General features: G+C 35.2%; 1 protein-coding gene across 2 annotated transcripts in view; it reads right to left on the minus strand.

Moving 5' to 3' along the window:
* The window catches only part of TBCK (TBC1 domain containing kinase), a 165,012-nt gene that overhangs the window by 145,472 nt on the left and 3,138 nt on the right, over positions 1–16,402 (minus strand). For both annotated transcript variants that reach the window (XR_013999264.1, XM_081143832.1), the window contains exons 2-3: positions 12,287–12,507; positions 4,145–4,217 (exon numbers count right to left, since the gene is read on the minus strand). Coding sequence is in view for 1 of the 2 variants with exons in the window: in XM_081143832.1 (XP_080999958.1) it covers positions 4,145–4,217; positions 12,287–12,479 (266 nt within the window). In the remaining variant the exon portion in view is untranslated. The remainder of the gene's footprint in view (positions 1–4,144; positions 4,218–12,286; positions 12,508–16,402) is intronic.

The raw sequence follows: 16,402 nt of genomic DNA on the forward strand, positions 1-16,402 counted from the left end.
CTGGTGCACAAGACAGAGCCAACCAACTGAGCCACATTGGCTAGGGCTGCATGTCCTATTTTAAATAAATGAAAAAAACTATTGGAAAATATAAATGGCATAAAAGACAATGTGAAATGTGCATTTAATCCTGTTCATGTTCATCTCCTTGTTCAAAGCATATGCTTCCACCTATATCGTTTTATTCTCAGGAAGACTCATACAAAGGCATTGCAGACAGGTGGCTTCTCTATACCATCCATCACACTACTGAAACTACTGGTGCTCACTGCTATGAGGTTTATCATCTTTAAAAAAAGGATAACGGCTGATGAGCACAGAAAAATAAAGCATTTCATAAGCTAATGGACTCACTCTTATTGGCAAAACAATATCAACTGTATCCTTTTGTAGTACAATTGAAAGTAAAAAAATAAAGTGATAGAGTTGAGTTAAAATAATGAAAGTGGAAATTTGTCTCCTGAGTAACCAGTTTCTCTTTTCTGCCTCAGTTCTTTTAGTAAGGAAAGGAAGAACATATATATGCAGAGAGGAAAATGTGGAGATCAGAAGGAACATTCTAACAGTTTACCATCCTGAGAACCAGAAAACTATTCTAGTTGTGGCTTACAGAGTCCTTTGGAATGGCTGAGAAAACAAGACCCTGGGTAACATCAATTCGGATATAGAGCATTTGGGACAGGAGCAAAGCTGTATCTGTGAAGACCTTATTCCACCTCTAGTACTTCTGGATATTCTCTAATGCTAGAGCATAGATAAACCCCTCTCTCTTCATAGATAAACTACTTCCTTTCTTCTGCCCCAAATGCCCTAAATGAATACTGAATAATTTTAAGAGCGTATTTCTTATCCACCACGCAATGAGGATAGACAAGAGGTTGTGGAAAGGCCGTCAAGGCAGGGAGGAACTAAAGCCTCCTATCAACAACTGGCACAAAATGAGTGAGCTATCTTAGAAACAGATCATCTGTATCTTAGAAACAGTCAAGCTTTCAGATGACTACAGTTACAGCTGATATATTGAAGGCAACCTCATAAGGTCCTGAGCGACAATAACACAGTTAAGCCATTTCTGAATTCCTGACCCAGAGAAACTGTATGAAATAATAAATGCTTATTGTTGTTTTAAGCCACTAAGTGTTGAGGTAATTTGTTAAGAAGCAATAACTAATTCACATTATTTCTTCTTATAGAAACAAAGAAATACAAAGAAGTATGCCACTGTATCAAGCACCTTCATTAATAACACAATACGGTAGCTATATAAGGGATTCACAACTCAAGTCCAAAAATAACTCAACAGGCTTTTTAAAAAAAGGTATAATTTACATAGGTGAGTTGCACATATCTTAAGTGTATATTTCAGTGGGTTTTGACAAGTTTTGAAAGAACATGTACCTTGTAATACCCTGATCAAAATTTCCACTACCTGATACCAGTCCCTTAAGGCTATTTTTTAAAAATATATTTTTGAAACTATGTCTAATACTGATTTCAAAGAGAGGAAGGGAAAGGGAGAGAGAATGATAGAAACATCAATGATGAGAGTCATTGATCGGCTCCCTCCTGCACGCCCCCTACTGGGGATCGAGCCTGCAACCCAGGCATGTGCCCTGATGGGGAAATCGAACCATGATCTCCTGGATCCTAGGTCGATGCTCAACCGCTGAGCCACGCTGGCTGGGCTCAAGGCTATTTTGAATCAGTTCTTCTATTACCCCTAACCCCAACCAGAGTCAAGCACTGTTTTTATATCTAGCACTGTGGATGAGTTTTGATTTTTCTAGAACATCACATACACAGAATAATATCATCTTTCGTGACTGGCTTCTTTTGCTCAGCATAATAGTTTTGAGGTTCATCACATTGTTGCATGTGTCAGTACTTTTGGTTCATGTGCCCCATTTGTGTACCCTTTCCCCCACTATGGACACTGAGTTCTTCCCAGGTTGGGGCTACTACGAATAATGTTCCTGGCACTATTCTTGTGCAAATATTTTGGTAGACATGTATTTTTCCATTCTCTTGGTTAAATACTAAGGCAGGGCAGAGGCTAGAGTGAAGCAAATGAGGTACATAGGGCAGAAAATTTGAGCAGGTCCTCACCTAGGAGTAGGGTTGTGAGATCATAAAATAGATGTTTCTATCAATTAGCCTTTTAAATGATAGCACTGTAATTTTACACTTAGATTTATTACAGATTATTCTGTCAGGAAATCTACCATTTAAAGGCCAATAGTAGTTAATATGTATATTGGTATAAGAAAACATAAAAATATATACTTGTAAGGGCAATTGGTCAATATTATATCAAATACAATGCATATTAAAAACAATATAAAGTTGAGAATAACTTCCTTTAGAATAATCCCTATATCAAGTAAAACTCCTTGTTTTACAGATAAGAAAAACAATTAGGGGAACTGTCCAAGGCTGCCTAGCTAGTTAAAGGTTCCTTCATCATATATACTGAATTATAAGTCTTTAACCCAGCCTGAATTAAAACAAAATGTCTTTTCCATAAAGATGTGGATACAACTGGTTTTCTTTTCTTTTCTCCTTCTTTTCCTTCCTTCCTTCCTTCCCCCCTTCCTTCCTTCCTTCCTTCCTTCCTTCCTTCCTTCCTTCCTTCCTTCCTTCCTTCCTTCCTTCCTTCCTTCCTTTCCCTCCCCTCCCCTCCCCTCCCCTCCCCTCCCCTCCCCTCCCCTCCCCTCCCCTCCCCTCCCCTCCCCTCCCCTCCCCTCCCCTCCCCTCCCCTCCCCTCCCCTTCCCTTCCGTTTTTTGTTTTCAATTTTAACATGAAATAGCTTTCACAGCATCCGTAGCCTATAAAGTATAAATTTAAATGAAGAGTAATATGTTCTTAAAAAATAAAATCAAAGATTTGTGACATGTGAAAATTATAATTATAAAACATATTTAAGTAAGCTCAAGCTATTTCTTTTTTTTATGTGACTTCCAGTTTTTAAAAAAATATGTTTTTATTATTTCAGAGAGAGGAAGGGAGAGGGAGAGAAAGACAGACACATTGAAGAGAAACATCAATTGGCTGCCTCCTGCAAGCCCTGCCTACTGGGGATCAGATCGAGCCCACAACCCAACCTGGGCATGTGCCCTTACTGGGAATCAAACAGGCGACCTCCTGGTGCAAAAGCCAATGCTCACCAATGAGCCACACCAGCCGAGCAAGTTATTTCTAAATATATAGAAAAGTCACTTTTAATACCTATGGTCAGATTAGAAGCAAGTACATCGATGATATACTTGCATCTGCATCTTTCATTCCAGAGACTGCTTAAAACCAAATCATTTAAAGTAGCAATGAAAGTCCTTTTATTCAATTTATTTGTTTTGCTTCTATTAAATTACTATCATTTAGTAAGATACACATTTTTCTCCCTTAAAAAAGATTTATTTTTATCTAGAATAGAGCAGTAATTAAAAAGTTCTGACCAACAAGAATATTTCTTTAAGCTAGAATAATTATAATCTATAAAGACTCCTGGAAAGCACTTTTCATTGGTTTGGTACAACTTTCTTTATTCATTAAAGAAATATTTTTATAATTTTAATAAATTTTCAAAAAAATCTGTGAAGCTCATTTAATAGAATATTTATAATAAAATTTAGACCATCTGCTCTTCTTGCCAAGAATACCTAAAATAGAAAATAAATTTACTGAGTCATTGAAATAACTGAATTTAAACTGTAGCATTAGATTCCACCCAAGCGACGATATTATTTTTATATACTCTTCAAAGGGGCCTGTAATTAAGGAATTGTGTCCCTAGGAATCCCAGCATCCTGTATAAGTTACCAAGTACCTCTTTCAGGAAAATACTCTTAATCTCAGCTAGAGAACTGCTTAGCACTAAAACGATTTCGAATTGTCATATATATATACTCCATAGGAATGCTTTTGTCAAGTACTTTGGAGAAATTTCACAAAAGCTGGATATTGGATAATGTCAACGATGAATTTCTATGAGGTCTGTGAATTAAATTTCTCCAAGTGAAAATTTGCACCTGGATTTTATCATTAAACAAGTAACAGAAGAAACGAAATCCTGCAATTTCTCATTAAAATGCCTTTCTGTTTGCCAGCTTCTGCTTTTCATTTAATTTCCCTGATATTATGCAGTACCTCACAGGTTTCCTTTCTCGAAGTAAGTCTTCTAGACTCTGTTCACAGTGCTCAGCCACCACCACCAGTCTCTCTGAATAAAACAAAACAAATTTGCTTTATATATTATGAACACGGTGTTTTAACAGCAAAGTAACATACCACAGTAAAGATATTAACATATACTGCAAATGGTATTTTAAGAGCTTTTCAAACTCTCTATTAACTACACAATTAATAAATATATAGAATAACAGGATCAATGTGTAATAAAATAAGACATCACATAACAATTTCTTTTTATCTTGTGTTTTTCTCTCATGGACATCAGGAAAAATAGATAGAAAGGCTTACCTTTGAGGAAAAAATGGCCCGGCCGGTGTGGCTCAGTGGCTGAGCACAACCCATGCATCAAGAGGTCTCGGGTTTAATTCCCAGTCAGGGCACATGCCTGGGTTAGGGGCTCGTTCCCCAGGAGGGAGCATGCAGGAGGCAGCTGATTGATGTCTCTCTCTCATGAATGTTTCTCTCTCTCTCTCTGTCTCCCTTCCTCTCTCTCTCTCTAATATCAATAAAAGCATACTTTTTAAAAAAAATTTATCTTTATTGTTGAAAGTATTACAGATATCCCCCTTTCCCCCCCATTGATCCCCTCCACCCCTCATCTGCGCCCCCCTTCATCACACTATTGTCTGTGTCCATGGGTTATGCATGTATCTTTGATTAATCTCTCCCCATCCCTCCACCCCCCCCCCACTTCCCACTGAGATTCATCAAACTGTTCCAAAAATATCCCCCAAAAAACAAAAAAATTACTTTAAAAAAAAGATCCTTCCTCTAACATAGGCTAGGAGAAGGAAAAGCTTAGATGAAGATATAAAGAAATTTTGAAGGGAAGGGAAAATTGGGAGCTAGGGACAGGTTATCTTTTCAGCCTGGGTCCAACACAAGTCCGTGAACCTGAGTTCAGAAACCTGAGAAAAGTAGAAATGTTCCGAATCATGACTGTGCAGAAAGAACAGAAAATTGACTTGGGATTGTTATAAACATCCTGAGGCCTTCTAAGACTAAGTAACAAAATTTTGTTTGCACAATCAACAGTATGATGTACTTTTTATTTTCTAACAGATCTATGAATAAGACAGCACAGTTCTGAGGGTCAATGTATACTTTTTCCCTCATCAGTAACCCTAGTGACTAACACACTGGCACAGCAGCAAGGACGTATAAGGAAGAGCAAGAGAAAAGTACAACTGGGCTTACAAGTGGCTGGGATTTGATAAGGTTATTTCAGAAGAGATCAAGGGCTTAAAAGACAGTGGAATACTGTGAATATCCATGCAAAGAGGGTTCTAGGCTAGATAAGAAACAAGGTCAACACGAAATCTAGACGGCAGACAATGTAAAGAAGTGAAGGTGCAATGAGATCGGGAATATTGCATAGTGGTGTGGTGAAAATCAAAAGTAGCAAAGATAGAAAAATGTGATAGCAGGGGATGGGAAAGGAGAATTTCAGAGTAGGCGATCCAGTAAAAGGAATAACTCAGTAATGACTAGTCCAAGGTCTGGTCTTACATGGGGGAGCAGAGATGAAGGACAATGGTATACATGCAGGCAGGCATGTGAGGTGTGAGGATATTTTATGGGTCACATCTTTGAAGTTGAAACTGTCAGAGGTGGTGGCATTATGTAGAATGGACTGAAACACTAAAATTAAAAATGCTCTAAATAAAAGCTATCACCTTCAGATGAAAGACTCCAAGTGATCTAAAAAGAAACTTAAAGAGAATTAAATTTGAAAGAACACTAAATGAGAAAAAAAGAAAAGATAAAATAGGAAAGGAAATCATGAAATAAAAGGTGTAGTTCTTTAATTCAATAAAGGAAAGAGCATACAAAGTTGAACTCCAAGCAATTTAGTATAACTACGAAGTTCCAGAAGGAAAAAGGTAATACCATCAGGAAACCAAAAGAAGTTGCATTCCTTTGCTTTCTATCTAACCACATTTTCTAAGTCTTCCTTACAGCTATCTAGCTATCTCTCCTCAGTCTACTCTGTAGACTGGCATCTCTTCTACTCAAATTTAAAATGTTTCTAGTTGCCCTACCTTTGATTCTGGGTCTTCACATTGTGTTTCTCCTCATTTATTACCAAGGCCGGAAAACTCTCAAATTTTATTTCAAGCCCAGAACTCTATTCTGAATTCCAGACTTGTACAGACAATTTCTCACTTTAATATAAAAATCACCTCAAACTCAACAGAACCCAAAATGATCCTCTAGTTCCCTTTAGTACTATTTCAGTAAACAGTACCACTATCCTGGCAGCTGCTCCAGCCAGAAACTTTGGAGCCATCTCCTTTTCTCAAATCCAAACAAAATGTTCTGGTATTTCTGTCTCCCAATGGTTTCCAGAATCTGTACAGTTTGCTCCATCTGCCACAATCTGGGTCCAAGCTAGCATCATCTCTTACAGATGACCACAACAGTCTCTTAATTGGTCTTCTCACATTAATTCTTATTCCTTTCCAATATATTTTCATATTAAAGTCTAAATGATAAAATAATAATTAATAAATCTGAATATGTAACTTCTTCTCTAGCTTTATTTTTTGTTATTTTATCTCTTGTTCAGCAACTTTCATGCACACTGGCTTTCCTCCCTTTTTGCCTTAAGGTACTAGCACATGGATCCCCCAAATTTAAAATGATCCTCCCCATTCCCTTCTCCCAGTTAACTCCTATCATGAAACATAGTGGTTAAGAGCATAGACTATTCTGTCTGGGTTCAAATCTTAGGTTTAATACTCATTAACTCTGTCACCTTGGGGAAGTCTACCCTACAGTTTCCTCCTCTGTAAAATGAGGTAAACAATAATACCAACCTCACAGAGTTATTCTGAGGTTAAAATGAATTAATATATAGTAAGTACTTAGAATAGTGCCTGACACGTAGTAATCACGATCTAAATGTTAGCTATTAATATTATCCATTCCTCAGTTAAATGCGACTTCAAGAAACCCTTTCCTGGTCCCCCCAAATCAGTTTGCTCCTCCTATAATATAATCCATTCTACATTATACTTATCTTTTGTAGCACTTATCTCAACTCTAAAGATCTGCATTTATTTGTATTTAATGTCTTTGTTCTCCACTAGATAATAATGACAGGAACAATGTTGGTCTTGTTCAAAATGCGTCACCAGTGTCTAGAATGGCACCTCAAAAACATAAGCATCTAATATAAAAATACTTGTTAAATGAGTTATCTTGAGCTAAGGCATGATGCGGTCATTAGAAATGAGTAAGAGTCTCATATGATGACAGTTACTCTCTAAACAGAAATCTGTCCTGTGGGGAAAAGTACATGCTTATGTTGTAAACCAGGCACAATAATACCCCAACAGCACTGATTTTAATACAAAACAAAAACAATAGGATTTATTAAAACATGCACATTCCATTAACTAATATTTTTCTTTTGGATATTCATAAGTCTTCATCTCTATGAGAGATTTCCAAAGTGTTTGGTATTATCCTAAAATTTGTCAGGCTTCTTCTGGAAACTCCTTCAAAATATCATAAACCAGAGTTTGCCAAAGCTTTAGGATTCTATGTAATTTCAAAGCATTATTTTAATGCAGCAGAGTCGTGATCCCCGGTAGAATACCAAAGTTTCTCCCTGAGGTAATGAAGTGTATACCAAAACACTGTTTCTAATACAAACCAGTTTTTTCAAGAAATCATTAGAGAGTTTTCATCCTGTAACTCTGGATTGCTGTTTGAAAATAACTTTTGTTTGTTATAAAAACAGCATAGTTTCACAGAATAAAATATGACAAAATATTTAGGAATCATGTGCCAAATATAAATCAGCAATGTAGCGGATTATTTATAAAAAACAAATGTGACACGAAGATGAACTTTAAAGAGTAGAACATATAAGAACTGTGAAGTAATCTTTGTTCTAATATCTGATGAGTGCCAAGTATCACTATGTTGTGCATAGAGCCTGAATTTTATGTTTTAAATCAATTATAAGAAATTGAAGATAGTATAACATTAAGCAAGAAAGATAATAAAGGAGTTGAGTAAGAGAGGACTAAAAGAAAAATCAGGTTTTTTTTTAACAAAAAGAGGTAATTTGTAAATGTGTTAAGGTAATCTGAAAGGTTATTAGAATACAATTACTGCATCATTCTTTTGTTATTCACAGTAATGACTGAGACTAGCTCAATTTAAATAAATATTTATACAGTACAACTGACAAAAAAATTCTATACTTAAGATACAATATTGTTACTAGATCACTGTGATGGTCAGTTTTACGAGTCAAGATGACTAGGCTATAGCCTCCAGTTATTAAAATTCAGGTGTTACTGTGAAAGTATTATATAAGTGATTAAAATCTATAATAAGTTTACTTTAAGTAAGGAAGATTATCCTAGATAATCTGGGTGAGCTGGATTCAATCAGTTGTAAGGCCTTAAGAGCAGAGGAGAAGCTTTTCTGAAGAAGAAATTTCATTTATGGACTGCAGCTCAGCCCTTGCCTGAGGGTTCAGCTTCTTTCTGGATTTCAGATTTGCCTACCCAAACTCTACAGTCACATAAGCCAATTCCTACCAATTAATATCTTCGTATATATATCCTACTGGTTCTGTTTCTCTGAAGAAACTCTGAACTAATATAGACACTTAGGTTGAAATTATATGCAGCTAGAAATACAGAATAAGTTATCTTATATGTCCTTAACAATTCTATTATTCTCTACCTGAATTTCAAATCTATTAGTTAAAATAATTTTGTTACTAATTTCACTAGCAATGACCAAAAGATTTCTGGGTAACAAATACCAAATAAAATGGGATGCATTATAATTTACAACCTTCACTCTGCTTCTAAACACTGCTGAGACTTCAACTTCAAAAGAAAACGATTAAATTTGTTAATTTTAGTATTTTCATGCTATATTTGCCTTTTTTATTTTAAGGATATTTTCCTCAACTTTACTTTTATAAGCAAAGATCTCAAATTCTAATAAAATGCCCACTATTCTTGAGATTACATATCTCATCCTGTTGAGTTAGCAAGAAACTAACATCATCTTGAATCAGTTTTGAATGATCTACAGAAAACAGTGAAAGTCTGATTTCTGAGCTAACCCAACATGTGAAAACATAATGTTACTAAAACAGACCATATGTCACATGTAACTCCAAACACAAAGGGGAAGGTGGGGGGCAGGGGAGTAACAATAACAAGATGTAAGATATCTGCATAACAAGAAGAGAATAAAGAGGAAAAGGAAACCCAAATCAAAATTCTTTGAGAAGGCAATTTAGTGGAGTCCAAACCAAAATCATGTATTGTTACATCACTGAAAAGTGTATTTGTTGGGTAAGAAGACTGTTAAGTAGAAACTTTCAAATTTTCCAATAAAACGCAACTGAAATGAATGGGATGCTTTGCAACAAACAGACCCTCACTTAATAATGTATTCTAACTCAGTTATTCACCCCTTATGCATACAACTTTTCAAGACAATGAGCACTGCCAATATAAACAAGATAATCAAATTCCCTGATTTTTTGACAATCACTGATATTTCCATTCCAGGCAGCCAAACTTAAACTGTATGAATTTTATACATATCCATGACTTATGTTAACCTAGAAGAGAGGGCTGCCGAGATCTAGGAGCAGAGCAAGCAGGGGAAGCAGAGTAACTAGCAACACGGTGGACAGGTCTGAAGGGACAACCCAGATTGTTGAGCTGGCTTCAGCACTAACAGAGATTAAGGGGATCCGTTCCTACCTGACATTGATAACTAAAAAGGTTTCTGTGCAAAGTCAACAACAGTATTCCCCAGGGGGAGCATGTCATAAGACTTTTCCTGGTTCAGTGTTTACAAGGGCTCATTTAGGTAAAGGAAGGAAAAGAAGGAGCTCAAGAACTATCTAGAGCTATTGAGTCAAGTATCCCAAGAAAGAAAGCCTAGGGAAAACTGGACAGAGGGTAAGGCTCCGGTTATACGAACTGAAGCTCTGAGCTGAGTTCCAGACATAATGGAAAGAAATAAAGGGCACTTGAGAATACGGGAATGAAAAGTCCTAAGAACTGAGCAAAGTGGCAAGAGTTTGGGAAGGCAGGTGAAGACAAGCATACTTCAAATTTGCAGGTGTAAAATAGCTGGCAAGGTTAATTATGGTCACAGTTACAGGGGATAATGAGGATATACTATATTGCCAAGCTTTGTCTAGAATGACTTTGGAACTGGACCAACCTGACAATTAAAAATTCTTTAGAATTTGTAATTGGATTGGGGGGAGTGGGGGTGTTTAAGGCATTCAGGGATTGGCAATATCAATTTTGCAATGATGGAAAAAGCCCCAAATGATATCTATCATTTTTAAACATTTAGTTAATGTCATCAAAGACATTTATCAAATAAAAACTTTAGCAAAAAGTTTTATCTTTTTTTGCCAAAAGTTCCTGAATTAGTTACTTAATTGTTCTATGCCTCAATATTATAATCTGTAAAATGAGAATAATAATAGTTCCTATTTACTTTATGGTTATGTTATGAAGATTAAATTAAAATACGTAAAGCAGTTAGAATACAACCTAATACATAATAAGTACTCAATAAATATTAGCCATTAATAATATTTATTACAAAAAACTTTTTCTACTCAAAGTCCATAAAACTTTCAAAGTAAGTATTTTTAAGACATAGTCCAGACTACATGAAAGTCTTATCACCTATTTTTCAGCAAAACAATGAAGAAAATGTAGTTAGCATTTGTGAGAGCCTTTAATATTAGGTGAAACACATGAAAATGTCATTTTTATATGAAAAAAAGTTCAGTATCAGCAAGTATATTAGATTAACTTTAACAAGTTATTTTATGTTAGAAAAATTAAATTACATTTGACTGAGATGCATCTAAAATAATTTTTAAAAATGTAACCTAGGCATGAAGTTAAGTTTCCAAAAATAATTATAAAATAATTACAATATTGCCACCATAGCCTGGCTGGGTAGCTCAGTTGGTTAGAGCATAGTCCTGATATGCCAAGGTTGCAGGTTTGATCCCAGGTCAGGGCACATACAAGAATCAACCAATGAATAAGTGAACGACAAACTGATGTTTCTCTCTCTCTCTCTCCCCCTCCCTCCCTCTCTCTCAAATCAATTACAAAAATATTGCTACTATCAACATCTTTAGGTGTTCTGTAGACTGAACATTTGTGTCCCACCCAAAACCACAGGTTGACACTTAATCCCCAATGGATGGTGTTTAGGAGTGGAGCCTTTGGGAGGTGATTAGGTTATGAGTGCCAAGCCTTCATGAATTGGATTAGTGGTTCTATAAAAGAGGCCTGAGAGAACTCTCTTGTTCCTCCTTCCATGTGAGGTTAGTGAAAAGACGGCTATCAATGAAGAAGTGGGCCTCACTATACAAGGGATCTGTTGGTGCCTTGATCTTGGACTTCACAGCCTCCAGAACTGTGAAAAATAAATGTTTGTTGTTTATAAGCTACTCAATTTATGGTGTTTTGTTACAGCAGCCTGAATGGACTAAGATATAGGATATGAAGAACCTGATTATACTATTAAAAAGGCAGTAAACATCTTCTTGGTAAAACATTAACTTTTTAACTTATAGGGTTGAACTTTTCTACTTCAGTTCTCTAAATGGAATCCTATATGAAAAGCTTACTGCAGCTCCAAATAAATAAATGAATAAATAAATAAATAAATAAATATAAAATAAAATAAGTGTCTCCCTTACATTCAAAGAGACAGTCCAAATTATTACTTCCAATCATAAAATATATTCCAATAAATTCTAAAGTTTCTAGCATTAAAACTTTAATTTCCTTCTTACAGAGGTGAAGAAATACATTTAAAGATAGGTGGCTTCCCTGAAAGAGAAAATAAAAAATTCTGATTCTGAGATCTGAGAAATATAAATCATTCAAATGGAGTCAGGAAGCCTCAAACGACTAGAGCTTTGACTGGAGTTTTGGCTGGAGTGAAGGGTAAGGGCACGCATGGACACACATATTGACTGCTTCATATATTCGCTGTGTATTTACAACCTAACCAAGGTAACAGAGCAGAGAACACAAAATGGAGAAAACAATAACAACTCACCATGCTTTCCCCTAGAAATATCCACATACTGGCACAGTCTAGGATGGGTGATGGTCTTAAGGATTTGAAAGCGCCCTAAAATTTTGATGGAATTTGGTGTGAGAGGAAGCCCATTGCTTCCACAAACATCATGTGGTAGAGCTGAGGCAAAGAAGGTAAAGGCACCCATTTCAGCATCCTTCAAAGGAAACATCTCGGAGTCCTAGATCTTCCAAGATAATCTGGAAAAGGAAATATTTTTTTTTGCAGATCAACCAAACATTAAGTCAGTGTTTTCTCACGCTAAACATTATTAACAATAAATATATAACTTGGAGGAAATGCCAATATATAACTTGGAGGAAATACCAATCTGAACACTTCAAAGTAAAAAAATATCAAGATTAAAAATTGCAAGATAATATCAAAGAGGAAAAACCACCCAATCATAGATTTACATTGCAGCTCCAAATCTAAACCAAAGACTTTCAATGGCATATAAAGGAAAAGATAGAACATTTCCTCTTCAATGATGCTTGACAGTTTTAAGAGTTTAGAGGAAGTTCATTATTATATACTAGTTTCAATAAGGCTCTTCTCCTTACCTAAAGCTTGAATAACCCACACACTATCAAGAACTTTTCCTTTTTACAAAGGAGGAAAGTCAAGAAAGAGGAAACAGAGATGCCAACCAGATACTTTAAATAATCAGGGACTCTTAATAGTAGTAAAGCTTCAACTGAATAACAGAAGGCATCATAATGTTACTTAAATGACTAATAAATTTTATTTTTGTGCTAGGTGTTTTACATGTGATTTGTTTTAATCCCCTCAAGAATCTTGACAAATGTTATTGCCTCCAAGTTAGAGATAGACGTTCCATGTGTAGATCCCGAGGGGTCCAAATAGCATGGACTCTAAAGCAAATGGTGCCTCAGAGTTGTGTAACAGAGCAGCCTGGAGATTTAAAAACCTGCTCCAAAATCAATCTGACTCACATTAAGGCAACCACAACAAAAAAGGTTCCAAACAAAAAATCCCTCTCATCCAGGTGTATCACTAAAAAGACATTCCATTGATCAAGCACTGCAACCATCCCTTCTCAGCTTTCACAATAATAACCTAGAATTAAATAGGCCACTTTTCATATGTCTGCCCAGAAACCTCATCAAAAGAATTAAAACGTTTTAAAATCTATGAACTTGTAACAAGGAAGAGAACAGAAAAGGGCCATGAGCTGATGAAAGATTTCAAGAAACTGCCGTAAAGCATTTTACATATGGAAGAGTGCTGACACAAGAAACAGGCAGAAGCTATAATCTGTAATACAGTCAAGAAGTTTGCCCAGGTTCTTAAGATTCAGAGGCTTCAGATTCAGAGAATGCAGAAACAATGGTGAACAGCGGTCAGAAGAGGGTTTGAAATAAGAAAGATAATTTGAAGAGCTGGTGATAGCAGAGTCAACTCTGCCATCATTCCCCCACTAGGCAGTTATATATCCTCCAAGGAAAAAATGATAAGATTCTTCCTTAAAGAAATTTAAAAAGTGTGTGAAAATTACAATCAATAGCTGCTATGGTCCCTGGTGACAAAAGTGAACTCCTCTTAATTCTGGAATTTGTAGGACCCCAGTTAAGATCTGGCTGTCTACTCAACCATCCTAAAACAGAGTATGCTAATCAAAAGGCCTGTCCATATGTGCAAAGCTTCTAGACAGTCTTCCTTAAATCTTAAATAACAAACTGTTTAGGAATCATCAGATAGTTGAGAAAAAAACTATAGCACAAAGGGCAAAGAATAAAATAAATCAAGAAAAAAATCTGCCCTGGAGGCAACCGAAATAATTTATTAAAAAAAAATCCAAAAGCCAACTCTAATATATTTAGAAAGATTTGAGAAGATATTATATCCATTATATAAAACAGGGGGTATGGAAAAACATATTGCACAAAAGAGTAAAAAGTAATTGCCAAGCCCAGCCAGGCGTGGTTCAGTGGTTGAGCAACGACCTAGGATCCAGGGGATCGTGGTTCGATTCCCGGTCAGGGCACATGCCTGAGTTGCGGGCTAGATCCCTGGTTGGGGGCGTGCAGGAGGCAGCTGATCAATGACTCTCATCATTGATGTTTCTCTTTCTCTCTCTCCCTTCCTCTCTCTCAAATCAATAAAGATATTTTAAAAAAAAGTAATTGCCAATATATATGAGAAGATAAATAACCTCAATATTCAAGAAATTGGTCATTACAACAACATGAGAATTTATATCTGCCAGATAGTAACAATTAAGAAATCTGATAATACATATTAGGAGGATATGAAGAAAAAGAATGCAGATTGGTACAATTACTATGGACAACAGTTTGACACTATTTTCCTATTCCATTCCTCCAGAAACTCCTACACACATACACAAGGGGATACATACAAGAAAGATCAGGATAGTATTGTTTCTATTATACTCAAGCTGGAAAAAACTTAAATATCCAAAGACAAGAGAATGGTTAAATAAATTATGGTGCATTTATTTGATGGAAAAGCATACAGGATGGAAAATAAGCAAATTATAGAAACATTTTTTTTTTTAACAGCATAGATGAATCTTAAAAATATAATGTAAAATAGGAAAGTCACACAAAACTTATGACAATAAAACCATAAAATTCAAACCAAGAAAAGCTAAATAATAAATAACTCAGGAATACCTACCTGTAAGGTAAGAATTTATTCAAAAAGTAAAGAAATAATAATAATAAAAAAACTCTCTTGAGGATAGGGTTACTACTGTATGAAAAGCAGGGGTGAGATTAGGAAAGAACCCATAAAAAGCTTCAAAAATCTTGAGTAATATACTAGTTCTTAATTGATAAATTAGTAGATATTCATATTGTAATTATGCTCCATAATTTCTATATTATCTATCTCTATAAATGTATGTGAGCTATATACCATATGTTTCTAAATTTTTAAAAATTATTTTCAAATTTTAAAATGAAAAAAAATGTTTTTAATACAATAAATTGCTTTTTAACAAAGGCCAAGATATTCAATAGGGAAAGGACAGTCTTATTTAACAAATGGTGCTGGAAGAACAAGATATACATAAGGAAAAAAATTAACCTCAACTCCTACTTTATATCTACAAAAATTTGAGATGGATTATAGACACAAATTTAAAAGCTAAAACTATAAGTCTTCTACAAGAAAACATAAAAGAATACCTTTGCAAACTTAGGCTAGGCAAAAAATTCTTAGGCATAATAAAAAAAGCACGAATCATAAAAGATTAACTTGATAAAGTGGACATCATCAAAATTAAAAACATCTACTCATCAATAGGCACCCTTGAGAAAATGAAGGTCCAAGCCAAAAATAAAGAAAATATTATATACATGACATTTTAATCAAATATATTCATATGCATGTGTATATATGATAATAGATTTGAATCAAGAATATATACAGAATGCATACAACTTAATAAAAACAAGTCAATAAAAAATAGGCAAAAGTCTGAAACATATACTTTAACAAAGGAGAGCATACATGTAGACAATAAGCACAGGAAGAAGTTCTAAAGAGCATTAAACAGGGAAATGCAAATTAAAAGCACAACATACCATTTCATACCTCCCAGAATGGCTAAAATTTGAAAGTCTGGCAATACAAGTGTTGAGGAAATGTGGAACTGGAGCTGATATACTGCTGCTGCTGAGTGTAAAATGGCACAAGAACTCTGGAAAATTGTTCTAAAGTTAAAAATATCCCAAGTTTATGACTCTGAAATCTGACTCCTACTAAGGAGAAAAATGAAAATATTTGTCCATAAAAATACTTGTATAACAATGTTCATAGTGGTTTTACTTATAACAGCTCAAAATTGGGAGCAATGCAAGTGTCACACAAGTGAAGAAATAAACAAGTTGTGGCATATCCATCCAATGGAATTATATTCAATGACAAAAAAAGAACAAGCCAAAATATGGATGTATCTCAGAAACATTATGTTGATGAAAGAAGGAGACACAGAAGAGTTTATAATCTACGACTCCATTTAAATGTAGTTCCAAAACTTCTAAACTACAGTGATAAATATAAGAACATAATGCCCTGAGCCAGAAGGATGTGATTGGACAGGGA

The sequence above is a fragment of the Miniopterus schreibersii genome, assembly GCF_964146895.1.
Source record: "Miniopterus schreibersii genome assembly, chromosome: 1".
Lineage (NCBI taxonomy): Eukaryota > Metazoa > Chordata > Mammalia > Chiroptera > Miniopteridae > Miniopterus > Miniopterus schreibersii.